This window comes from Eschrichtius robustus, chromosome 14 (assembly GCF_028021215.1).
Source record: "Eschrichtius robustus isolate mEscRob2 chromosome 14, mEscRob2.pri, whole genome shotgun sequence".
Taxonomy (NCBI): domain Eukaryota; kingdom Metazoa; phylum Chordata; class Mammalia; order Artiodactyla; family Eschrichtiidae; genus Eschrichtius; species Eschrichtius robustus.
The window spans coordinates 28,848,570-28,872,155 of NC_090837.1; the positions used below are offsets into that span (position 1 = coordinate 28,848,570).

The 23,586-nt window shown below is 38.9% G+C and overlaps 1 protein-coding gene across 2 annotated transcripts; it reads right to left on the reverse strand.

Moving 5' to 3' along the window:
- Positions 1-1,255: 1,255 nt before the first annotated feature.
- SEH1L (SEH1 like nucleoporin) lies at positions 1,256-23,586 on the reverse strand. Of its 2 annotated transcripts, none has more exons than XM_068563750.1 (9): positions 23,361-23,586; positions 20,793-20,843; positions 17,317-17,463; positions 13,984-14,195; positions 8,218-8,316; positions 6,813-6,953; positions 5,937-6,094; positions 4,567-4,717; positions 1,256-1,946 (listed from the first exon to the last, which is right to left on the reverse strand). In XM_068563750.1, exons 1-9 carry the CDS (start codon positions 23,469-23,471, stop codon positions 1,739-1,741), a joined length of 1,278 nt encoding a protein of 425 aa, XP_068419851.1. In that variant the 5' UTR covers positions 23,472-23,586; the 3' UTR covers positions 1,256-1,738. The 2 variants fall into 2 exon arrangements, with proteins under 2 accessions (XP_068419851.1, XP_068419850.1); XM_068563749.1 differs by lacking the exon at positions 1,256-1,946 and adding an exon at positions 2,073-3,535.

Sequence of the window (23,586 nt, forward strand, 5' to 3'; positions counted from 1 at the left end):
AGAGCTTGAAGTGGCCCCATGGCCAAGGGTACCTTCCAGGGAATTAGAAGTGACACCCGTCCAGTTAGGAAAGGCGGACGTCTCACATGGCTCCCCTTTACCAACTGCTCTGAGTGGTAACACCTCAGCTTCCAATATCCAGCACCTTCTACAGTGTGACCACAAGGTATGTGTCCAGGTTAATCTCCCACTAGCTCCCCAAATGAACCTTGTTCTTTCATTGGACTAAAACTTAATCCTCTGCCTGCACATGCCCTGTCCTCTTCTACATTTGGGCCATCACCCTGGACTCCACCCTCTTACACTTTAAGTACTCCAACATGTCACAATCCCACAACCCTTCCAAATCCTACTGACTCATATAAATCACTTTCTTTAATGCCTCCTGTACCATTCAACCTTTATCATGAAGCTGAATCCTCATTACCCTTTGTAAATTCTGTAAATGCCTTCTCCCACTAGAATGAATGTGCGCCGACTACCTTTGTTTTTTTTACATATCCCAAAGTGTTTAGCACAGTATCTTGCATATAGAAGATGCCCAATGTTCACTAAATGGGAGGGCCTGTCTCAATTCATTACCCCATCCTACCCCACGTACCTCTATAATGATTGAAATCTCAAAGACCTGAATTCTTAATTCTGAGCTAGATCCAGACTTAAAGTGAGACCTCTTGCTTTGAAACTCGACAAGTCTACTGGTCTAAAACAAGTCCTTTAACAGAAGAAAGACCTTGCCTTAAATTAAAATACAATATACTTTATAAGCTCTTTATCCTTTGCATGTTAGGAAGCTCTAGGGGTTTGACAGGAAAGTGTCTATTGATAGGAGAGTGTCTTTGAAAATTAGATTATAAGTTATAACACACATAACAACTATACCATCTGTGTGATTAGCTGATAGACACACGAAATGCTGTTCAAATGTCAAGTAGACATTTGTTGGTTCTAGATGTTAGTCTGCATACTAACTTTCTACCTTCTAAATAAATGCCATGATCATCCCCTAATTTCTGATTGTTTGGATTTTTTTTTTTTAGCAATATGATATTTTAAGGAGATATAAATAAGCTTCACCAACCATCAAATAAACTACATTCTATTTTTCTATGGCAACAGATTCATATCTTTAAAAATATATTTTATTAAATAATCTACTTGGAGAATAATTACAAAAGCTTTAAACAATAATTCCAAGTAGTGAAAGGCAGTTTCCTTTAAAAGAAAAAAAAAAAAAAAGACCAAACAGTCCATATTATGTTTTGCTGCTTTATACACAGGAATGATTTATTTTACAAACTAGTCAGTTGCAACATTAGCCTGTAAAAATCAAAAACATTTTTTATTATGTCTCAAAGGCAAAGTTAACTTTATAACAATATGCTTTCACATTAACCAGTATGACAAACCATAAGAAACTTAACGCCATAACAGTTCAAAATAAAATGTACAGAACAGGCACTTTGAAGTCAGCTATTGTGTGTAACTCTCACAGTTAATGTTGTGTGTACACATGTCATATTTCATCAAAGGTTATCAACCAATGAAGCAAATATTCCTTTGATGCAGAAGCACAAACACATTTAGGTTCCAAACACCATGTTCTGGTTGTAATACATGCAAGACAGACCCTAAATTAGAAAAATCTTCTGAAAGAAAATGAAGAAAAACAAAAAGCCAGGAATGAAAGCATTTACAAGCACTTGAATAAGGCCTTTAAGTGTTAAATCAGTGTTTTTTAAACCCCTTCATTCTCAGGTAAGGGATTAAGAGGCCGAGAGAGAGATCGTCTGCGAGGGTGAGGATACTGGAGGCTGGCAGTGTCAGCATCGCAAGAGTGCTCTATCAGAGGAGGAGGAGGAGGAGGAGGAGGAGGAGGAAGGAGCTGGGCATAACTGGACCATCTCGATCCAGCCCGTGGGGAATCCAGAGGGGGAAAGAAATACCTGAAACAATGAAGACAGGAACAAAACACCAAAACAAAACAAAAACAACAGAAAAAAAAAGAAAAAAACAGAAGAAAAAGAGAAAAGTAGTAAATACAAAGAGAACCAAAGAGGAAAAAACACATGCTAGAAAAAAAAGCTTTACTATATTCATGCCAAAACTAACGGAACATAATAGCAAAATCAAGACCCTTACTCAAATCAGGCTCACTTAAGCAAGTATAGAAACTTGAAAAAAATACAATCTGTTAAACTTAAAATGTTAAAAAAAATTATCAGTATGAATGTTACAAAAAAGACATAATTTTATAATTTAAAACATTTTCTAGTCCGAGAAACATATTGATGCTCTCCTGTAATTTACAAATCAAATAAGCTTTTTCTTTAAGCAACACTTCACTTGTAGCAGCAGCACATTTTTTAGTGCATACATGATACTCAGGACCAATTCAGATAGACTTTCACATAGTATGGCCAGCTACTGCAACATACTTTTGAAGAAACACAATCTTTGAATGTACTTAGATGTTTTTCTGCAAAAAGATTAGTACAAAATTTTGATAAGTAAAAGGGCTCAAAAATATGTCCTATTGTTATTCTTCTGCCATTTTAAAACTTACCCGTAATACTTTAGCATTTTCTCAAAAAAAGATTTATAGCTTTGTCATCAGAGGATATGAACTAAATGAAGCAGCCAACAAAATTAAGAAAATCCTGGGACATGGAATGTGGAGGTTAACATGCATGCACAATTTTAGCAGAGTTTTATCTGCTTCTTATAGTATGTTTCTAAATTTTGACTTGAAACCTTAAGCGGTGAAATCACACCATAAAAATATACAAGCACATATTAGAAACATTTATCTCTTCAGTGAATATGAACTGAAAACTTACAAAGATGTTTTCATTTTACTTCTAAATTATAAATGAAGCAATACCAAATGTTGTTTGGCTACAAACTGTACAGTCAAGTTACTTTCACTACTACTTCTCTCACTCCTTCACTACTACTTTTTAAACATTACAAAGAAATAACAGAGTTGTACTGAATAATATCAGGTATAAACCAATTCTACAAAAGGTAAACAAATTAGCACTCAAAACAATCTTTATGAAAAATATTCAATCTTCAAATTAAAATTATAAAAATTCATTTTAGCTTACTGTTTTAGAAAATAAAAGACATAAGTCTATATATAGTCTCCAGATGGAATAAAGTGGTATCTTCCCTCCTCCCAACTAGCAATGAGGATGGTAACAATCCTTTAATTTTAAAACCCATGTTCGTTTCAGAAACATTTCAAAAAATTGTTTTGGTGACAATGTCTCAACAAAAAGCCTCTCCATTTATATTTCAAAAGTTTCAAATAATGTCAATAAACTGGCTAGCACACAAAAAAATGATATACACTGTATTTTTAAAGGCCTTTTGGACTGCGTTTAGTAGTAAGCAGGCTGTTGGTGTATCTTGGGAGAGGTCAAACGGCGCTGGGGAAGGGGAAAAGGAGCTTGCTTCCCATTCCTGTGTGCATGCAACAAGCAGCAAAACAGCAAAGTTACTCCAGTTAGCTGGTACTCAGCTGTGCTTTCTGTTAAAGGACATAATACAAATGGAGAAGGGAAAATGCATCACAGATCTAACACACATGGTTATTGGCACAATAAGAACACATCAAAACTTCAAAGCTCTTTACAAAAGAAAATATGCACTACAGGCGGCAACCAAAAACTAGATTTTTTAAAAAAAATTAACACTAGTATCTTTGCTTCATGAAATAATCTTTATAATCTGATATCTTCTATGGTAACCTGAAATTGTTTTCATGCAAATACTTAAAATCAAAAAGCAGGACTCCTTTATAAAAATATAACAATATAAAAATAGTTGACGAAATTTAAAATACAATTCTCTTCTTTCATTTAAGTTGACAACAGGACAACCACGTGACAGTTTGTTAAGGCTGTGCTTTCAAGTTTCCTAAATAGTATTCCAAATTATTCACAAAGGCATATTAAAATAACTTTACCTTACAAATTCACAGTTGAAATTTGAATATGAAAACAAAAGGACAACTCTTTAGATAACATTAAACATTCTCTGAGAATCTAAAATATACTAAAAATCAAGAACTCAGAATTTACCATATCCTCTTACAATCTCCATGAAAATTTTAAACACACACAAAAAAAACATTTAATTTACTCACTTTTACAAAGCCTTAGTTCGTGTGTTTTATTTAAAATTTCAGTTTAACCTGACTCAAAGGCCACCCTATCAGCACTAGCAACACTAATGCTCATCTGGGACTACGATCCTCAGTACTGTCCCAAACTTCCTCTTCATCTCATTACTTCAAAGTTATATATGTTTCTGGAAGACCACTAAATTGCAGCATATAATTGAGTTTGTTTAACAGCCTCAGAACCTACCTGTAAATATTATGACCAAGTAATAAGCCAAATACAGAGCTACCAAAGTGCCTCCTTCTCTTCTAGTGCCACAATTACATGTGAATTTCTTGATTCAATCTTAAAATCCATGAAATAACACACCTTCAGTATAGCTACCAGAATGATTTAAAAAGAAGATAATTTCTAGTTTTCTCACAAAACAGCCTACCTGCCAGCAGAAGATCCATTTAATGAATTCTGAAGATTTGGGATATTTGAACCTAGGGAAGGATTTGAGTTTCCCTGCTGAGAGCTCCCATTGACAGGGCTCCCATTACCTTTCAGAATACCAGTACACTTCCAGTTGTCCATATAATTAGCTGAAAGGAAAATGGTCAAACTCATTAACATGACTAATACCTATGTTCCAGGGCACAAATCTACAATTAAAGAAATAAAAGAGACCTACAGGCTACATATCTCTCCGGTTAAATGGTAAAGACATTTTTTTAAAATGAAACACATATATCTCAATTTTAACAATTATTTTTTGAAGTTTTTAAAGAAATACTAATTTAAAAACAAGCTCTCACCACCCATTTCCTTTCCTTACAAGATAAATATTAACAGAGACAATTCTCTAAGCTACCACATTATTACATTAAGTTAATATCAAAATAAAATTGTTTTCATTATAATGAATTTCAGTTCTAATGTGTGGGTAACGGAGTCACCTTCTCAGTTAAGCAAGTACAAGTCATGTCCTCATGGATGTAGGTAACAGAACCTCTGGGGTTTGAGTGGCTTATCCAACTTGGCCTAATTGTTTGGATGCAAAACTGGTCACTGCGGACACTGAGCCCAGGAAATCCAAGTTAGGCAGGACAGGGCAGCAAAGACCCTGAGGAAAGGGACACCTGGGCTGGTTCTACCACAGCCTAAAGCTGACCATGGGAGACTCAGCCAAACTGCAGTTTGGGAACAGTTAACTCCTCAGGGGAAATGAACGAAGCTGTAACTTCGGATCCTAAAGATGGGACGCCACCGACTACAGTGGTACACAGAGCCAGTGGATAAACATCCGTGGAGAAGTGCAGACCACGCCACAGCACCCACAGTCAGTGTCCACCGTCCAGACCGCCTTCTCTGCTTGGCATTTGTAAGAAACTTTTAGAATCAGTGGCCTCAAGATCCTCTAACTTTTGGGAGCTGTAGAGAAGAAGTGGGGAAGATATGGGATTTTTCTCCTCTTAAGGGCTTGTTGGATAAAGCAATTGTTTATTAAGTAAGAGATGACTATATCCTGAGTTTGTAGAGAAGTCCCACAAGTTACACACATAGCAAATGGTATCTTTGGAGGTAGTGTATATTCTGTTACAATTAGTTTTACTTTGTTCCACATGGAAACTTAAACAATTCAATCAGACAATTACTGCTTTGAACTAGGTAAAATGATAAAGATTCAACACAATATGAGATATTAATTTAAAAGTAACTGTAGAAAGATAATTTTTTTTCAAAATACTTCAGAGTTTACATTTCTAAGTGAAAATTCTAAAGTAGCATCATAAAGCAACAATTCCTCCAATGAAATCTTACCTTTCCACAACCTGACACAGCCATCATCTCCTGAAGATGCCAGCACTGTCCCTGTTATATTCCAACTCACTCGCCAGACCTGAGAATTATGATTATCAAACTGAGCCACTATATGGATTTCAAATTTTGTTGGCCCACCAGAGGAAGTAAGTTCTTTCCTGTTAATAAAAAAATTTTCCTGAGGAATTCTGAGTGTACACACACACACACACACACTCTCACTGTTCTAAATTAAAAAATACAAATGGTCTCACATACACACCATATCAATGTCATATCCATACCCGCCCCCCCAACCTCCGTAGCTTACTGAGAGATGGGCCATGTCACTTTCATTTGACTCCCCAGTACCTCGCATGATCCTACCACATAAAAGATATTAAGTGACTAAAGAGGATTTTATTCCCCCCAAAAGGTTGAGGAATAAAAGAGATGATAATGATTAATTTTAAAAGGAAAAAGTAGGAAGGGAAGAATAGGAGGAGAGAAGGAAGAAGGAAAAAAGAAAATAAAAAGAACTGAAACTCACAATTCCAAAGTTAAAGCTAAATAGCTTATTCACAAGAATGTCTCAGTGCTAATTTAATTTTCCCTAAGTAGACTGAGACCTCTCATTCCTTCAAACATTTATAGAGTGCAATTATATTCAGAGGATCCAATTCATTTTAGTATCTGCCTAAATAAAACACAACTAAGAAAACATAAATCTCCTCTCTTTACTCAATTCCCTATTCCCAAAAGTCATACATTTGTAGATAAAATGTTCATTAAAGAATCCATTCTTCAGATCACTGTTGCCTCTATACTCTCCTCCACAAATGAAAATAAGCAAGAGGTAAGAGAACTTTCAAATTAGTAATTGTTTCAAAAACTCACCTCACAGGCTTTAATGTAAAAATTCTCACGTCTTTGGTTGCTATGGCGAGAATGTGGAAAGACCGTCCCAAGTTTGGAGCAAAGGCAATATCGTGGACAGGATCTGTGACTGTCAGGAGGGTTTCAGCTTTTGCATATTTCCTAAATGAAAAAACAATTTACATTAAAATTATCAGAAATGAAAAATTTAAAAATCCACATGTCTAGGTATCTCCATTTTCTCCATCTTGCTCACAATGAAGTACTGTTTATCTCTGCAGTATATAATATGTCCAGCCCCAACCCCCAGAAACTGTGACTGTGACCTATCGGAAAAGGGCCTTTGCAGACACAATTAAGGATCTCAGGATGAGAGAGAAACAGACATTAGAGGAGAAGCCATGTGAAGACACAGGCAGAGATTGGAGTGATGCAGCTCAGCCACGGAACTCCTGGAGCCTCCAGAAGCTGGAAGAGACAAGGAAAGAGTCTGAAAGCAGCACAGCCCTGACAACACTTTGATTTCAGATTTCTGGCCTCCAGAACTCTGAAAAGAAACATCTGTTTTAAGCCAACAGTTTGTAGTAATTTGCTTTGACAGCCCTAGGAATGTAATATAACCTCCCAGGTTTCTTCCTTTAATTTTTTTAAGTTTAGCTTAAAACAGAGTAACTAAAACTTAATTAGAATGAGATCTTGTTAGCCATTAACATCTTTTTTAAGAAAAAGGGTACCTGAATTTCCTAAGATTTGAGTGTAAAGAAAAAAGTTAAGCTGACAACAGCAAGAATTGAGTTTTTTAAGTGATGATAAAGGAAGCTACACCAAAGTCTACTTCCACACCTCGGGAGTGTTAAACTACCATCTGATCCTGTTATTCTCCAACTGAGAAGTCTTTCAATGGCTTCACATTACCTTTAAGATAAAAATTAAACGTTGAACAGTAGGTCTTGCAGGTATAAGCCTTCCAGATTTCTCATCACACTCCTTTTTACCTATTATGTTCCAAGCACAATGAAAATATATTGGCTCTCTCTCATCACATGCAGTTTTCTCCATCTGGAATGTTTTGCCCTCTTTGTCTGGCTAACTTCTACTCATTCTATGGCTCTCCTTTTGAATGAACTTTCCTGGCCCCCTCCCCCTAGGCATAATCTCTTAACATCCTGATTCTCCCAGTTTACAAAATTCATCACCATTTTTCACCTTTTTTTGTTTTCCCTTCATGATGGTACATACTGGGAGATCAATTACCTTTTCCTCTACACCACTCAATTTTATATTACCAGAGCAGAGAACTTAGCGTATCATAGGAAATCAGTAAATATGTGACGAATAATGCATAACTGAGTTAATGAATAAAGAAATAACATTTTAAAAAATTAAATGCAATTCAGAACAATAATTAAACCAAAGCAGTACTGACCTGGTGTTTTCATTATATTCAAAAATCTGAACCTTGGCCATTGCGTTTGGGCTGCTGTCATCACTTCCTACAGCGATCATGGGGGAATGAGCACGAGAGCTAGAAAGGAAAAGATGTTTTACATAATTATAAAATTAATGCACATTTAGTTCAGAGAATTAGAAACGTATCCAGCAGCCATGCAACCCACCAGTCAGCGTGTCACTGCGAACTAGACCCCTGCCACGCCCGGCACCACACACCCAGGAGGGGTACCCCTGAGGTCTCAGCCTGGGGACTGAGGACACCGGGCTTTCACCTTGTTTTTAACCACATTTTCTTATGGCTGAGATAGAAAGTAGTCCTTTTCCCAAAACAAAAAGCTTCAAGCAGTCAACAGATTTTTTTTTTTTTTAAAGACACCTAAGAGGCGTTAGAATTTTTCTTTCTAAAAGATCTGGTCATTAACTATAGAACGAAAAGTAATTTTGTGGTGACCAAATTCATGGCAAAAAGATTTTTACGTGCTTCGTACAAAGAGAACCCCACCCCGATGGAGGAGGAAAAGTAGAAAAAGACCACCCTCAGGAAGGCATGCCTGTCATTCTCTAGTCTCCAGACTCATTTGTGGTCAACTGCGTTTTGAAAAAGGCAAAAGATAAGCAATAAGAGAGTGAACTCTACTGAGGTGGACTCTAGGTTGAATCATTTTTTTTCATTTCTATGTCTAATTTCCTAGATATTGATTTCCTTTGCCTCCCCCATCCAGATTAAGTAATACCTCTATGAACATGACATAGAGGTATTGTTTAACCTTTGATCTTGATATTGTGATCTGCCAATTTCATAAAGCTGAAAACAAAATGCGGTAATTTAAAAAAAAAAGGTTTAGGTGTCTATTACTAAAGCTTCTGATAATGACATCACCTAATATAAGGAAAAAACCAGGTAGGGACTTCCCTGGCGGTCAAGTGGTTAAGAATCCACCTTCCAATGCAGGGGACACAGGTTCGATCCCTGGTCGGGGAACTAAGATCCCACATGCCTCGGGGCAACTAAGCCCACGTGCTCTGGAGCCTGCGCGCCACAACTAGAGAGAAGCCCAAGTGCTGCAACTAAGACCCAACACGGCCACAAATAAACATTTTTTTTAATTTAAAAAAAAAAAAGAAAAATACCAGGTAAACTACAAAGTGCTATAGTAATAAAACAAAATTACAAGTTACTTATTATAATTCTTGGCTATTCAAAGGGATGTAAATTATAGTAATTTCTATATCTCACAAAATTTCTTTTTTCAATGTTCCACGAATGTATTTATTTGAGCAAGGGCAAGTACATTTACAGCAATATAATCTAAAATTACTGAAAATATAAATTTTTTAAATATTCTAAAAAATAAATTATAAAACATCCAGATAACAACCTGAATTGAGGATTATCTCATTTGTATATCCATAAATAAGATGATCACATTTAAACCATTTTCCAAATATGACTCATAATTAAACAGTGAGCAAAACCATCAAACTCTCTGACTGAATACAGGAGACTGATCACCTGCATCTCCTTCCTACGCCTCCATGGAAATGATGAAAAAATAACACTGTAACAGTGCAGAAATCAGAATGTGCCATCAGAAATCATGAAATCTGGAGGATTCCAGGAAGCAAAAGGAGATCAGACAGTGAAAATGCTAAGGGAAAAAGAGCTCAACAACTATCATTAAGGAGGAAATTCTAGAAGCTCCAACCTCTAATCAGTAAGCAAGTAAATAATGAATCAATCAACCAATAGTAATGAGTAATGGGGCAATCATGAATTGATTCATTTAATAATCTGCAATCAGAAGACCCCCATGGCTGGCAGCTGATTGTGCTCTAGGCTAAAGAAAGTCTGAGGAAAGATCCTAGTGAGATGATTAGAACTTATAAGAGGAGAGATATGAACTTGAAATAAAGTAGCACTCCAAAGCCAGCGGGGAGAGGGACAAGAAAGAAGAAAATACATTAAAGTGCTCTATCCCCCAAGTCAAAACCTCCTGACTTTGGCAACTTGGGGGTAATGCCCACCTGCCAGCTCCCTCTTGGTCGCCCTACAACGAAACCCTGCCAAACCACTCCACCTACTTAGTCAAAACTCAGCTAACCCCCTAAGTAAGAGAATGAGCTGTTAAGAAAACAGAGCATCTAACAGGAGAAAAATACCAACACCAGTTCTCTCTAGCAGCCATCACAGTCTCCTGTTCATAAACACAAATACATGAGCAAAGACTAACACGCACTTGACAAAAACAAGGAGTGTGACAGTTAAAGACCAAGGCATACAAACAGTTCTTTGAGGAAATAGATCTTTGAGAAAATATAAAACAGCCTACAGTCCACATCATATGCAGATTCTACATTTGTAAACTGACCTACTTGCTAAAATTTATTTGCAAAACCAAAAATCCAATACTTGGGGCACTCATGGGCCTTCCTGTTTCAGCTTCATGCTGAAAAACCAGTGTCTGTTTTGCACTCTATTTACCATCATGTTTTCTGCATTTTTGTTGTGTTGATGATTTCGGTGTTTAAAATGGCCCCCAAGTGCAGTGCTGAAGTGCTGCCTTGTGTTCCTAAGTTTAGCAAGAAGGTCATGATGTGCCTTATGGAGAAAATACCTCTGTTAGATAAAAGCTGCATTCAGGTGTGAGTTAGTGTTGTTGGCTGGATTCAGTGTTAATGAATATATACTAAATAAGGTGTCTTTAGACAGAAATACACATAAGACAAGGTTGAGTATTGATCAGTTAACAAAAATGTGATCAGAGGCTGGTGGCACCTAATCCTGTATTTCCCCTGGGAGGGGTGGTTCAGTATTAGCTAATTCAGTGTTCGTAGCAACTTGATAGAACACAACTACTGCAAAAAAGAAGACTTGACTGTAAATCAAAAAACATAAAATTTTTAAAAATTTTAATTAGGATCCTCAGAGAAATGTGTATCCATGTAACAAAAACTGACTGGCATAAAAAAGGAGTTATCAGAGAAAAAGAAAGACTTCTTAACAATTAAAAATGATTGCCACTCCCCCCAACCCCCAACATCACTGGATGGTATAAAATGTACACCTGAAGAACAAGCTGGAGATCTGGAAGACAGAGTAGTAAATCTCCAAACAATTTTAAAGAAATAGAGAGTAAATCCAAGAATAATCAAAGATGAATTCCAGAAGGACAGAATCGAGAAAACAGAAGGATAAATTATCAAAGAATCCTAAAATATCCCCAATCTGAGACAAGAACCTTCACCTTAAAAGGGACCACTAAGCATCAAGCAGGATGAATTCAAAAAAGACCAACATCTAATAGTGTATGTCTGGATTTACTTCAAAATAATCCAGTTTTTTTTGTTTTGTTTTGTTTTGTTTGTGAAGGTGGGAAGGCATATACAGATTAAACAAGAGTAGCTTTGAATTATTCTAGCTGGGTGATGGATATGTGAGGCTCTGCCTATTATACTTTTAGTATATTTGAAATCTTCCCTAACAGAAAAATGTTTTAAAAGAAAAAATGCCTGGAAACATCCTGGTATATAAATTTTAGAATTCTACTACCTTAAACTATACAAAGCAATTCCAGGAGTTTTAATGACCCAAGTGTGAAAGGCAAAACCAAAAACCTTTCAGAATACGCTTAACAACATCAAGGTGGGGAAGAATTTCTCAAATAAAAAAACAAAAAGCACTATAACAAATATAGAAAGACTGTTAAGTGTGGCTATATTAAAATTCAGAACTTTCTGCAGACTATCAAAAGTCACAATAGTGTCAAAATGACAAACCACAAACTCGGAGAATATACTTGCAACTCAAAGTAGTAAGACAAAATCCTAAAATCTTCCAGAAAGACTAGGCTACCTACAAAAGATCCAGTATCAGACTGACCTCAGACATCTCACCACCTAAAGTTTAAAAGATTCAAGAACAGTACTTTGAAATTCTTGAAATTCTTACATCTGGAACTTGGCCGAAGTTCTAAAACTAGCCAAACTACAATTAAGCATGGAGAAAAATTAAGACATTTTTGGGTATGCTAGAATTCAGAAAGTTTGCCATCCATCCCATATAGGAAAAAAAGTTACTTTAAGAGGTATGCGACCAAAATGAAAACAAAAAATCCAAAGGCAACTCGTGATATGAAAATTGTGACAGCCAAGTATAACCCAGAAGTAAAGGAATCAGTAAAGAGAAAAGAGCACCCATCAGGAGTTAATGCCATATTACTCTGTGTGAACAACAGTTTCCATGAAATAGTTTACATTTGTGTCTGTAATGAATATTTACATAATCTAGTCTTATGAATTTGATTGCTACTTAGTATTTAGAATCAACTTGTAGTCAAAAGACAAAGTACTTATATGTGTACTTAACACATATAACAACATCATTAAATGTTTACAAAATGTAAATACAAACATTGTAAATCTTGTCACTGTATAAGCAATATAACAAAATATTAGGAAATGGGAGGGTGAATGTGTGGTAGAAGCAAAAAAAAGCTAATTTCCCCTTTTTTTAAGAGAGAAGTGAGGGGCTTCCCTGGTGGTGCAGTGGTTGAGAATCTGCCTGCCAATGCAGGGGACACGGGTTCGAGCCCTGGTCTGGGAGGATCCCACATGCTGCGGAGCGGCTGGGCCCGTGGGCCACAATTACTGAGCTTGCACATCTGGAGCCTGTGCTCTGCAACAAGAGAGGCCGTGATAATGAGAGGCCTGTGCACCGCGATGAAAAGTGGCTCCCGCTTGCCACAACTAGAGAAAGCCCTCGCACAGAAACGAAGACCCAACACAGCCATAAATAAATAAATTAATTAATTAATAAAAAAAAAGAGGTGAGTCAATATAGTCTAAATTGATAAATCACTAGAGAAATAAATATTTGAAATTAAGATAATTACGAATATAACTAAACAACTATTAACACTTCCACAAATAAAATATCTTGTCATACCTTGACAAGTGGAAAGCTTTGTAAATGTGCTAAAGTCATCTTTCACAGAATGAGTATAAATACTGTCTAAAGATAACACAGCAAGAACCAAAGGTATAAATAAATCATTTAAAAATAAAATAGTGACTACCAGAATTAAAATCTAAAAACAAAACTACTAACAGCATTTGTTTTTAGGGGGTAAGGGAACTTTTACCTCTCATTTTGTACTCTTCTAGATTATTTGAATTTTTTTATCAGGTGACTCATTACTCTTTCAATTTTAAAAACAGTTTAATAAAAATCAACTATGATACAGTCTTAGAATCACACTCTACACAGCAGTTAAAGGAGTTAGGAAGGACTAGTTACACTAACACATGGGAAAATGCCCATGATGTATCTGTAAGTGAAAAAGGCAAATTGCATGAAAGGAAAATGTTATGTCTAAACATGTGTGTGTGTTTTGTGTCCACTTGTACATGATAGCATATACCTATATTTGCATACATTTGTGTGTTTATAAACACACAAATTAAATAGTTGTTATTAAATATTTATTTGTATATGCATGGAAAAAGTCCAGAAGGTGCACCAGAATATTTACAGTGGTTGGCTTCTTCTGTGGAGTAGAAATAGGGGTATAAGACACATGACAGGGTGGAGAAGAGAGAATTTTTATTATACATAATATACATTTTTAAAAATAATGAACAAGACTACTTACGAAAAGCATATTCAAAAAAATAAACCATCTGATGCTAAGTGTAATAATTACTAGGCTTACATCACCAGAGGATTGCTGTGTAAGCATACCTTGAAGGGTTCCAAGAAATACAGCTACAGCTTAGCTTGCATGAGATCTCATGTTGCAGAGACCACTGGCTGAGATTCATGACGTCCGGTGCCTCATAGATTCTGACTATACCATCCGCTGAACAGGTTGCTAACATAAGACCCATATGCTTAGGAGCAAATTTCACGTCGGTAACGGATGTTCTGCTGTCCACTAGCGTTGTCCTCTTGACCTGAAAAAAAATTAACAATTTAAATTAAATACAGGGACTTCCCTGGTGGCGCAGTGGATAAGAACCCGCCTGCCAATGCAGGGGATACGGGTTCGATCCCTAGTCTGGGAAGATCCCACACGCCGTGGAGCAACTAAGCCTGCACACCACAAGGAAGAGTAGCCCTGCTCACCACAACTAGAGAAAGCCCTCGCGCAGCAACAAAGACCCAACACAGCCAAAAATTTTAAAAAATTAAATTAAATCTTAAATTAATTAATTAAATACAAAAAAAAAGGATGGCAGAGTGGAAAGAACACAGGCTCTGAAATCACACAGAACTCCTCTGCCACTTACTAGGTATATAACCTTGAATAAGGTATTCAAAACCTGTGTGGGCCTCAATTTCCTCTAAAGCACTTAGCAAAATACCACATACACAGCTAGCAATCAGTAACAAACCAGTGACCTATAATCAATTACTCCCTCTATGGCAGAAGAAAGAAAACCTTACGAAATCTAACTTTATTAAATTAGGTAAGTACTCTCTTCTTAAGCAGATAGGTCAGTAAACCAGAAAGTGTTAGAATTTTCATATGGGCAGTTTTGTCATACAAAGCAGGCCGCAAGCCGCAAAGTAAAAGAATTCAGATTCTTTAACAACAGAATGGAGGGTGTGAAACTTCTTCCATCAAGTGTAAGTGTTAGTCCTACTCAGACCGCTACCATCCACTTTTAAAAGACACCAAGTGAATGGTACGAGGCTGGCATTCTGGTAATTAGAGAATCCCAGCATAGCATGTACCAGTTACTGTCTGGCACCTAGATAAGATGATTTTTGACTGAAAATGTCAACAAAATTTAGAAATCAAGAGTTTACTGTCTATGGTGGGCTTCCCTGGTGGCGCAGTGGTTGAGAATCTGCCTGCCAATTCAGGGGACACGGGTTCGAGCCCTGGTCTGGGAAGATCCCACATGCCGCGGAGCAACTAGGCCCGTGAGCCACAATTACTGAGCCTGCGCGTCTGGAGCCTGTGCTCCGCAACAAGAGAGGCCGCGATAGTGAGAGGCCCGCGCACCGCGATGAAGAGTGGCCCCCACTTGCCGCAACTAGAGAAAGCCCTCGCACAGAAACGAAGACCCAACACAGCCATAAATAAATAAATAAATAAGTAAATAATTTTTTAAAAAAGTTTACTGTCTATGGTTACTAAAATACATCTTAAGGTGTCTGAATATCAAAAGAATATCAAACTTCAAAGATAGCATAGCATCTTTGCAAACTTTTGTCTAAAAACACCACTGAATAATAACACAAATGTTGAAATATTAAATGCATTAATGACAGTGGATTTAACTAAAGACAAATAATTAAGTTCGAAGAAAAATCCTTTCTATGCCACCACTCCTAAACCCAACCTATACTATGCTAACTGATCGATCTCAGACTGACTGCTAGAAAAATCCTTTCTATTCAAGAAATGTCTCTGCGCCCCTGCCCTTAAGCAACTGTTTGCCTGAGGAAGGCCCCGGTGCAAAGGCAATGAGGCCAACCCCTTCCATCATTCAAAAACAAAAAAATAAGTCAAACAATATGAATAGTATGCAAGCTACAAACCTACAGTAATTAAAACAGTGTGTTATGGCCTAAGAATAGACAGACACCAATGGAATAGAGTCCAGAAATAAACTCTCCATATATGGTCACTTGCTTTTCAACAAGGATGTCAAGACCATTCAATGGGGAAAAGACAATCTTTTCAATCAAAGGTGTTAGGAAAACTGGATATTGACACGTAAAAGAATGAAGTTAGATACTTACCTTATACCATGTACAAACATTAACTCAATATGAATCAAAGACCTAAACATGAGAACTAAAACTACAACACTCTTAAAAGAAAACTTAGGAGAAAAGTCTCCATGACAGTGAATCTGTCTCTGATTTATGATACCAAAAACACAAGGAAACAAAAGAAAAAAATAAACCGGACTTCATGAAAATTTTGTGCACCTAAGGACACTATCAAGAGAGTGAAAAGGCAAATCACAGAATGGGAGGAAATATTTGGAAATCATGTATCTCTTAAGGAACTAATATCCAGAATACATAAAGAACCCCTACCTACAACTCAACAACAAAAAAATGGGCAAAGGACTTGAAGAGACATTTCCCTAAAGAAGTAAAAGGTTCTGGTAACAATTCCAATTCTGGTGGGGGTAGGGGGTAGAGGCTGTTCCCCACCCCAGCAGACAATTCTGACACCAGCAGGGTGTCCAAGGAGAATTCAACTCAATTTTGACACTAACTACCCGGAGATAGCATCAGATTCCACGAGTTCAGAGTTCAGTCCCACAAGACACCCTTCTTCAGATGCCAGTCGAAAACCCAGGTTGTTACCTGTGCTTCTGACTGACTGGTGTAACTCAGGGACAGTCACATGGAAGAGACGCACAGGCTGGGGACAGGTCCCCAAGGCTGGGGACAGGTGTGGAGCTTCCACGCCCCCTCCAGGCACCACTCTCCCCAAATCTCCAGGTGTTCACCAGCCCAGAAGCCTCCGAACCCTGTCCTCTAGGGCAGGGGTCCCCAACCCCTGGGCCACGGACCAGTACCGGTCCGTGGCCTGTTAGGAACCGGGGCACACAGCAGTAGGTGAGCAGCAGGCAAGCGAGTGAAGCTTCGTCTGTATTTACAACCGCTCTCCGTTGCTCACACTACCACCTGAGCTCTGCCTCCTGTCAGCATTATGCTGAGTTGTATAATTATTTCATTATTTTATTATTACAATGTAATAATGATAGAAATAAAGTGCACAATAAATGTAATGCGCTTGAATCATCCCGAAACCATCCCCCTTTGCCCTCCCCATGGAAAAACTGTCTTCCACACGGGTCCCTGGTGCCAAAAGGGTTGAGGACAGCTGCTTTAGGGGCTTGATGGAGACATCATTACACAGGCGTGAATGACTACCTCATTGGCTATTGGTGATTACATCAATCCCCAGCCCCTCTCTCCTCCCCGGAGGTCAGGGAGGGTGGGACTGAAAATCTTAGCACCCCGAAGTGTTCTTGGAAAGACCACTGCTCCTCGGGTGCTCATGTCCCCCACCCACCAACCCACCGCTAACAAATGTCTCACCCAATGGCTCTGTCCACGCAGTTTATCATTTGATTCTCCTACTATTTCTTCCCAGACAGCAGCTGTTCGGTCAAAAGAACAGGAAGCCAAAACCTGTCCAAATTCAGGATGGGCCCATGTCACACGCCACACAGATCCACTATGTGTCTGAGGAATTAAAAAAGCAAAAAATGAAAAAAGCTGAGTTGAGTCACTTGAAGAAACAGAATACAGATATTTTTACTTCAACAAAAGGAGAAAGCTATTCAATTTAACATTTAAAAAGTTAAATTCTAGGGAATTCCCTGGTGGTCCAGTGGTTAGGACTCCACGCTTCCACTTCAGGGGGCATGGGTTTGATCCCTGGCCCGGGAACTAAGATCCCGCATGTTGTGCAGCACAGTCAATAAAAAGTTCAATTCTAGCACTTTTAACGTTTAGAAGATACTCTATATTTAGGATTGCAGCCCTTCTAGAGTCAAATTCTTCTAACATTTTACTAATAAAAAAAAATCCAGCTGGATAAAGTTGACCTCTTTCAGTGCTAATAATAGTTGGAGACTTGGTTCAGAGTTTAGCCTAACAAAGCTTTTAAACAGAGATTCTATCAGTCTACTGTTTTGTGTTTTTTTTACTTGCAAATTTCCTCTATAGGAAACATCCACCTGATAAATAAGAGTAATCAAAATTATATGCTTCAAAAGCCTGACAGTATAAGAAACCATAGCAACAAAATGCTTAAATGATTCTGATGTCTGGCTAGACAATGGACTATTCTAGGAAAAGAGGCAATGAGAACAAATATAGAGAAGTCCAAATCCTTGCATTCTGAGGAAATAATTTAAAGCTCAATAGCATTATCTTTATAGATGAAAAATGTCAAATTAGTTCAAATTACTATAATCCAACTCTTTTTTGTTGACAAAAAAAAAAAAAAGGCAGAAAAGTCTTAAAGCATTTCACATCAACAGAATTCATTTGTGCTTTCCAGTGAAAATACTGTATGACAATAAGCACCAGTCCACCAATGGATGTTTACAAAATCTGTTTCAAGCTTCTGTACATCTAACACTTTTATACGCAATAATCTCAGAACACTTTCATAATCCAATAATTTCTACATGGTAACAGTGTCATCATCCAATGGTAAACTTTGCACACCCCCCTTTTTTTTTTGGCCGTGCCATGCGGCATGCAGGATCTTCGTTCCCCGACCAGGGATTGAACCCATGCCGCCTGCAGTGGAAGCACAGAGTCTTAACCACTGGACCACCAGGGAAGCCCCTGCACCCTTATTTTTTATCCTTTGTTCTGTCCAGTCTTTTTCATTTCACCTTTCTTATTTTTACAGGCTATTAAGTAAAAGATGCACTAGGGCACTGAGATTCTGCTAAATGTTAGATTCCCAGTAAAGCACAATCTAACTAAAGAATAAGGATTGCACAAAGGTGTTCATCACAATAAAAAGGAAACAACTTAAATATCCATCAGCTAAACAAAATAGGGTATATTTGTTGTTATATTTATGTTTTGTTGCTATAGTTATGTTTAAAAACAAACCAAAGTACTTATGAAACATGTTGTTAAACTAAAAAGCAAGAAATACGAGTCTCCTTTTGGAGTGATAAAAATAAGTTTTGGCACTAGACAGAGGTAGTAATTGTACAACATTGTGAATGTAATAAATGCATTCACATTTATTTGTTTACTTGAAATGGCTAATTTTATGTTGTGTGACTCTCACCTCAATTTAAAAAAAGGGGAGAGGACAAAAGATTTAAATAGACACTTCACCAAAGAAGATAAATGGGGCTTCCCTGGTGGCGCAGTGGTTGAGAGTCTGCCTGCCAGTGCGGGGGACACGGGTTCGGGCCCTGGTCTGGGAGGATCCCACATGCCGCGGAGCAACTGAGCCCGTGAGCCACAACTACTGAGCCTGCGCGTCTGGAGCCTGTGCTCCGCAACAAGAGAGGCCGCAATAGTGAGAGGCCTGCGCACCGCAATGAAGAGTGGCCCCCGCTCGTCGCAACTAGAGAAAGCCCTTGCACAGAAACGAAGACCCAACACAACCAAAAATAAATATTAATAAATAAATAAATTTCAAAAAAAAAAAAAGATAAATGAATGGCAAATACGCACATGAAAACACTATCAACATAATTAATCATTAAGGGCATACAAATTGAAACCCAGTGAGACACCACTTCACACCCACTAAGATGGCTATAATCAAAAAGACAGACTGGAACCCTCATACATTGCTGGTGGAATATAAAATGGTACAGGCACTCTGGAAAAGAGTCTGGCAGTCTTCAAGAAAGTTAAAACATACACAGGGCTTCCCTGGTGGCGCAGTGGTTGAGAATCTGCCTAATGCAGGAGACACGGGTTTGAGACCTGGTCTAGGAAGATCCCACATGCCGCAGAGCAGCTAGGCCCGTGAGCCACAGTTACTGAGCCTGCGCATCTGAAGCCTGTGCTCCGCAACAAGAGAGGCCGCGATAGTGAGAGGCCCGCGCACCGCGATGAAGAATGGCCCCCGCTTGCCACAACAAGAGAAAGCCCTCGCACAGAAACGAAAACCCAACACAGCCATAAATAAATAAATAAATAAATACATACATACATACATACATACATACATACATACATACATACATAACATACACAGCCCAGCAATTCTATTCCTACATATCTAAGAGAATCGAAAATGTTTGTCTACACAAAGACTTGTATGGCATGTTCATAACAGCATTATTCATAAGTGCCAAAAACTAAAAACAATCAAATTGTCCATCAAATAGTGAATGAATAAATAAAATGTGGCTTTATCTATACAAGGGAATACTACTCAGCATTACAAAGGATCGAACCACTGACACATGCCACAACATGGATGAACCTCAAAAACAAGCTAAGGAAAGTAGGCAGAAACAAAGAACTACATACAGTAGAATTCCATTTATATGAAATGTCTAGAAAAAGTAAAACTATACAAACAGTTCAGTGGTTGCTTGGGGCTTAAGAGGGAACGAGGACTGACCCCAAAAGGCACAAGGGAAACCTCAGGGTTGATGGAAGTGTTCTAAAACTAGATTGTGGTTATGGTTGCATAACTGTGTAAATTTACTAACACTCGTTGAACTGTACATTTAAAATTGATGATTCTCAAGATACATAAAAATCTACCTGAGTAAAGTTATTTTTCTAAAATGCAAGAAATAAAATTATGTACAAAACATCACAACTATTAAAAAATATATAAAGGAAAAAGGTAAGAAATACTGAGATGCAAAAAATAATTAGGTTAGAATGATACAGAATTTCAAATTTTCTTATTAAATTTTCTGAAGTGTATTTGTTACTTTAATAGTGAAAAAAATGTAAGTAAAAGATATAAATTTTACAATTCTCTCAAAGCTGAACAGCAAGTCACTAATGCTACCAAATAGTAAATGTTTCAATTCTTTCAAATCACTGTAAAAATAAATACTAACCTTCCAGCTAGCAGTGCAATGCCAATCCCCACTTTCACTTTTATCCCAGACCTGTAAGAAAAAAGATATTTTATACCAAGAATTCCTACAAATTAATATGAAAAACATTAACATTAGTTAGTGCGAGGGCAAAGGAGGGGAACATAAATTCACAAAAGAATACAACCAGTAAGTAAACATTCACTCATTCAACAAAATATTTATTGAGAAACTTGGATACGTCAGGCCCTGTGCTAAGCACTGGGGTCAAGGAACCTGTGCTCTACTAGTTAATGGAGACAATATCAGTTACAGTCAAGTCAGGTTACTTATAGCCATTATGTCCTAGTTATGTCCTAGAATGCCACTGTAAGCAGTGAATTGGCGAATACCAAACCACTCCTCCTGGGGAAAATATTGACAGGTGAGATTCACAGGAGCCTCTCGCCACAATATATTTGTCAACCAATCGATACATAACCTTGTTTTATGTGTGTATGTTTAAAAACACCTTATTTGGTATACATTATTGATTCAATAACACTGAACTCACTGCCAACAGCAGCATAACTCACATCTGAATGAAGCTTCCCTAACACACACTTTCTCCATAGGGCACATCACAGCCTTCTTGTTTGTGGGAACTCTATGCAGCACTACACTTGGGGACCACTTCAGACAGTGGAAATCACCAAAAAAAGAAAAAAAATGTGAAAAATGTGACACTAAATAGACAATGAGAAGGATGCTTGTTTACATTATGAAAGCCTGAATCATAAGGCAGAGTGTCACCCGTCCAACCTCAGCTGGGAACGCACATCCGACAACTCTAATTTTTTTGCCACCCAGCTCATGTCAACAAACAACCATGAGCACTGATTTTGGGGTTACAAATAAATTTTAAAGAATAAGCAAATTCACAAATACAAAATTTGCAAATAATGAGGATCAACTGTATATATAACAAACAAAAACAAAACACTGAACATTACTACCAACAAAAAAATACAGATTACAATAACAACATGACACTTTAACCTGTCTTAAAAAAATGTAATGATAAACAGTATGGTGGCTCCTCAAAAAACTTCAAATAAAAATAGAATTGCCATGTGATCCAGCAATTCCACTTCTGGGTCTGCACCCCAAAGTGTTGAAAGCAGGGCCTCAAGGAGATATTTGTTCACCCACATTTATACCAGCATTATTCACAACTAAAATGTAGAAGAAACCCAACTTCACTGACAGATGAGTGATAAGTAAAATGCAGTATATGCAATATGTATTTTTAGCCCTTTAAAAAAGTTTTTAAGTTTAAACATTCTCTTTTTCAGGAAGGAAATTATGACCTATGCTACATGTATGAACTTCAAAACATTATCCTAAGTGAAATCAGCCAGTCACAAAAAAAGACAAATCCTGTAAGATCCCACTTATATGAGGCCGCTAGAATAGCCAAATTCAGAGACAGAAAGTACAAGGGTGGCTGCCAGGGGCGGGGGCCGGAGGGACCGGCTAGTTACGTTTAACGGGGACAGTGCGAAATGAGAAGGTTCTGGAGATGGATGCAAAGATATGAACACACTTAATACCACTGAGCTGTACGCTTAAAAACGGTTAAGGTGGTAAATTTTGTTACGTGTACCTTACCACAATAAAAAATAATTAAAGAAAAAAAACTGCGATGATAATGCCCGACACGGACAATTATCACACTGATACCCTTCACCGGCAGTTGTAACATAGTACAACCTGCAAAAAGGTAATTTGCTTATTACTCTCAAAAGCTTTTAAAACATTCACTAATTTCTCTACTGGAATGAGCCTATGGAAATCATCCAGAAAACATAAAAAGCTGTATTAATGAAGATTTTCACTGCAACACCACGACAGACAAAAGCTCCGTACTAGACGACCCACTAAGTCCTAGTGACTTGGAGGCTGAGCTCTACGCGGATAACGAAACCCACTCGGTTAACGGACGCTTATTATTGCGACACTCCCACGGCGGGGCGGGCGAGAAAACCTGGGCCTCGCAACACTTGCAGCCCGGGAAGTGGATTCCGACCCGCCTGCGAGGACGTCGCGTACGGCGCAGACCGGCCGCGCGGCGCCCCTGCGGCACGTCTGTGAGGAGCGGGCGGACGGCGGGGAGGGGTCCCGGGGCCCCGCTCCGGATGGAGGGGCCGAGGTGCTCGGGGGCCGGCTCACCCCACCCACTGTGCCGGCGCCCCCGCGACCCGGGCCCCAGCCTGACCAACGAGGAGCGGTGCCATGACGCCTTGGGCCCAGCCGGGCGGCCCTGCAGAGTCGGTCGGACCCGCGCGCCCAGCCTCCCCCGCGGCAGGAGCGCGCACGCCGCCGTGACGCACGCACGCCCCCGCAGCCGCGCGGAGGCGGCGGAAGGGGCCCAGGCGGCGTTGACTCCACAATAGCTAGGAGGAGGGTGCCCGCCAATCGGCCTGGGCTCCGGACCTCGTGCCCGCAGCGCGCCTCAAGTCGAGAGGAATCCACTCTCCACGCGCCCCTCCGCTCGGACAGCGGGCCGCGCACGCTCCCGCCCCCCTCCGGGCTCGGCCCCGCGCGCACCTTGACGCTCTGGTCACTGGAGCAGGTGGCCATCCGCCGTCCGTGGAAGTCGAAAGACACATCGTGGATGAGATCTTTGTGGTCCGCCGCGATGCTGCGCGCCACGAACATGGCTGCGCCAGCCTCTCCCTCCTCCAACAGGACAGCGCGGCGGCGCGCGGACCGCAGCCCACCCGGACCCGGCTCCGGGGCGCGCACGGCTGTGCTTCCCGCGGGCCGCTCGCGC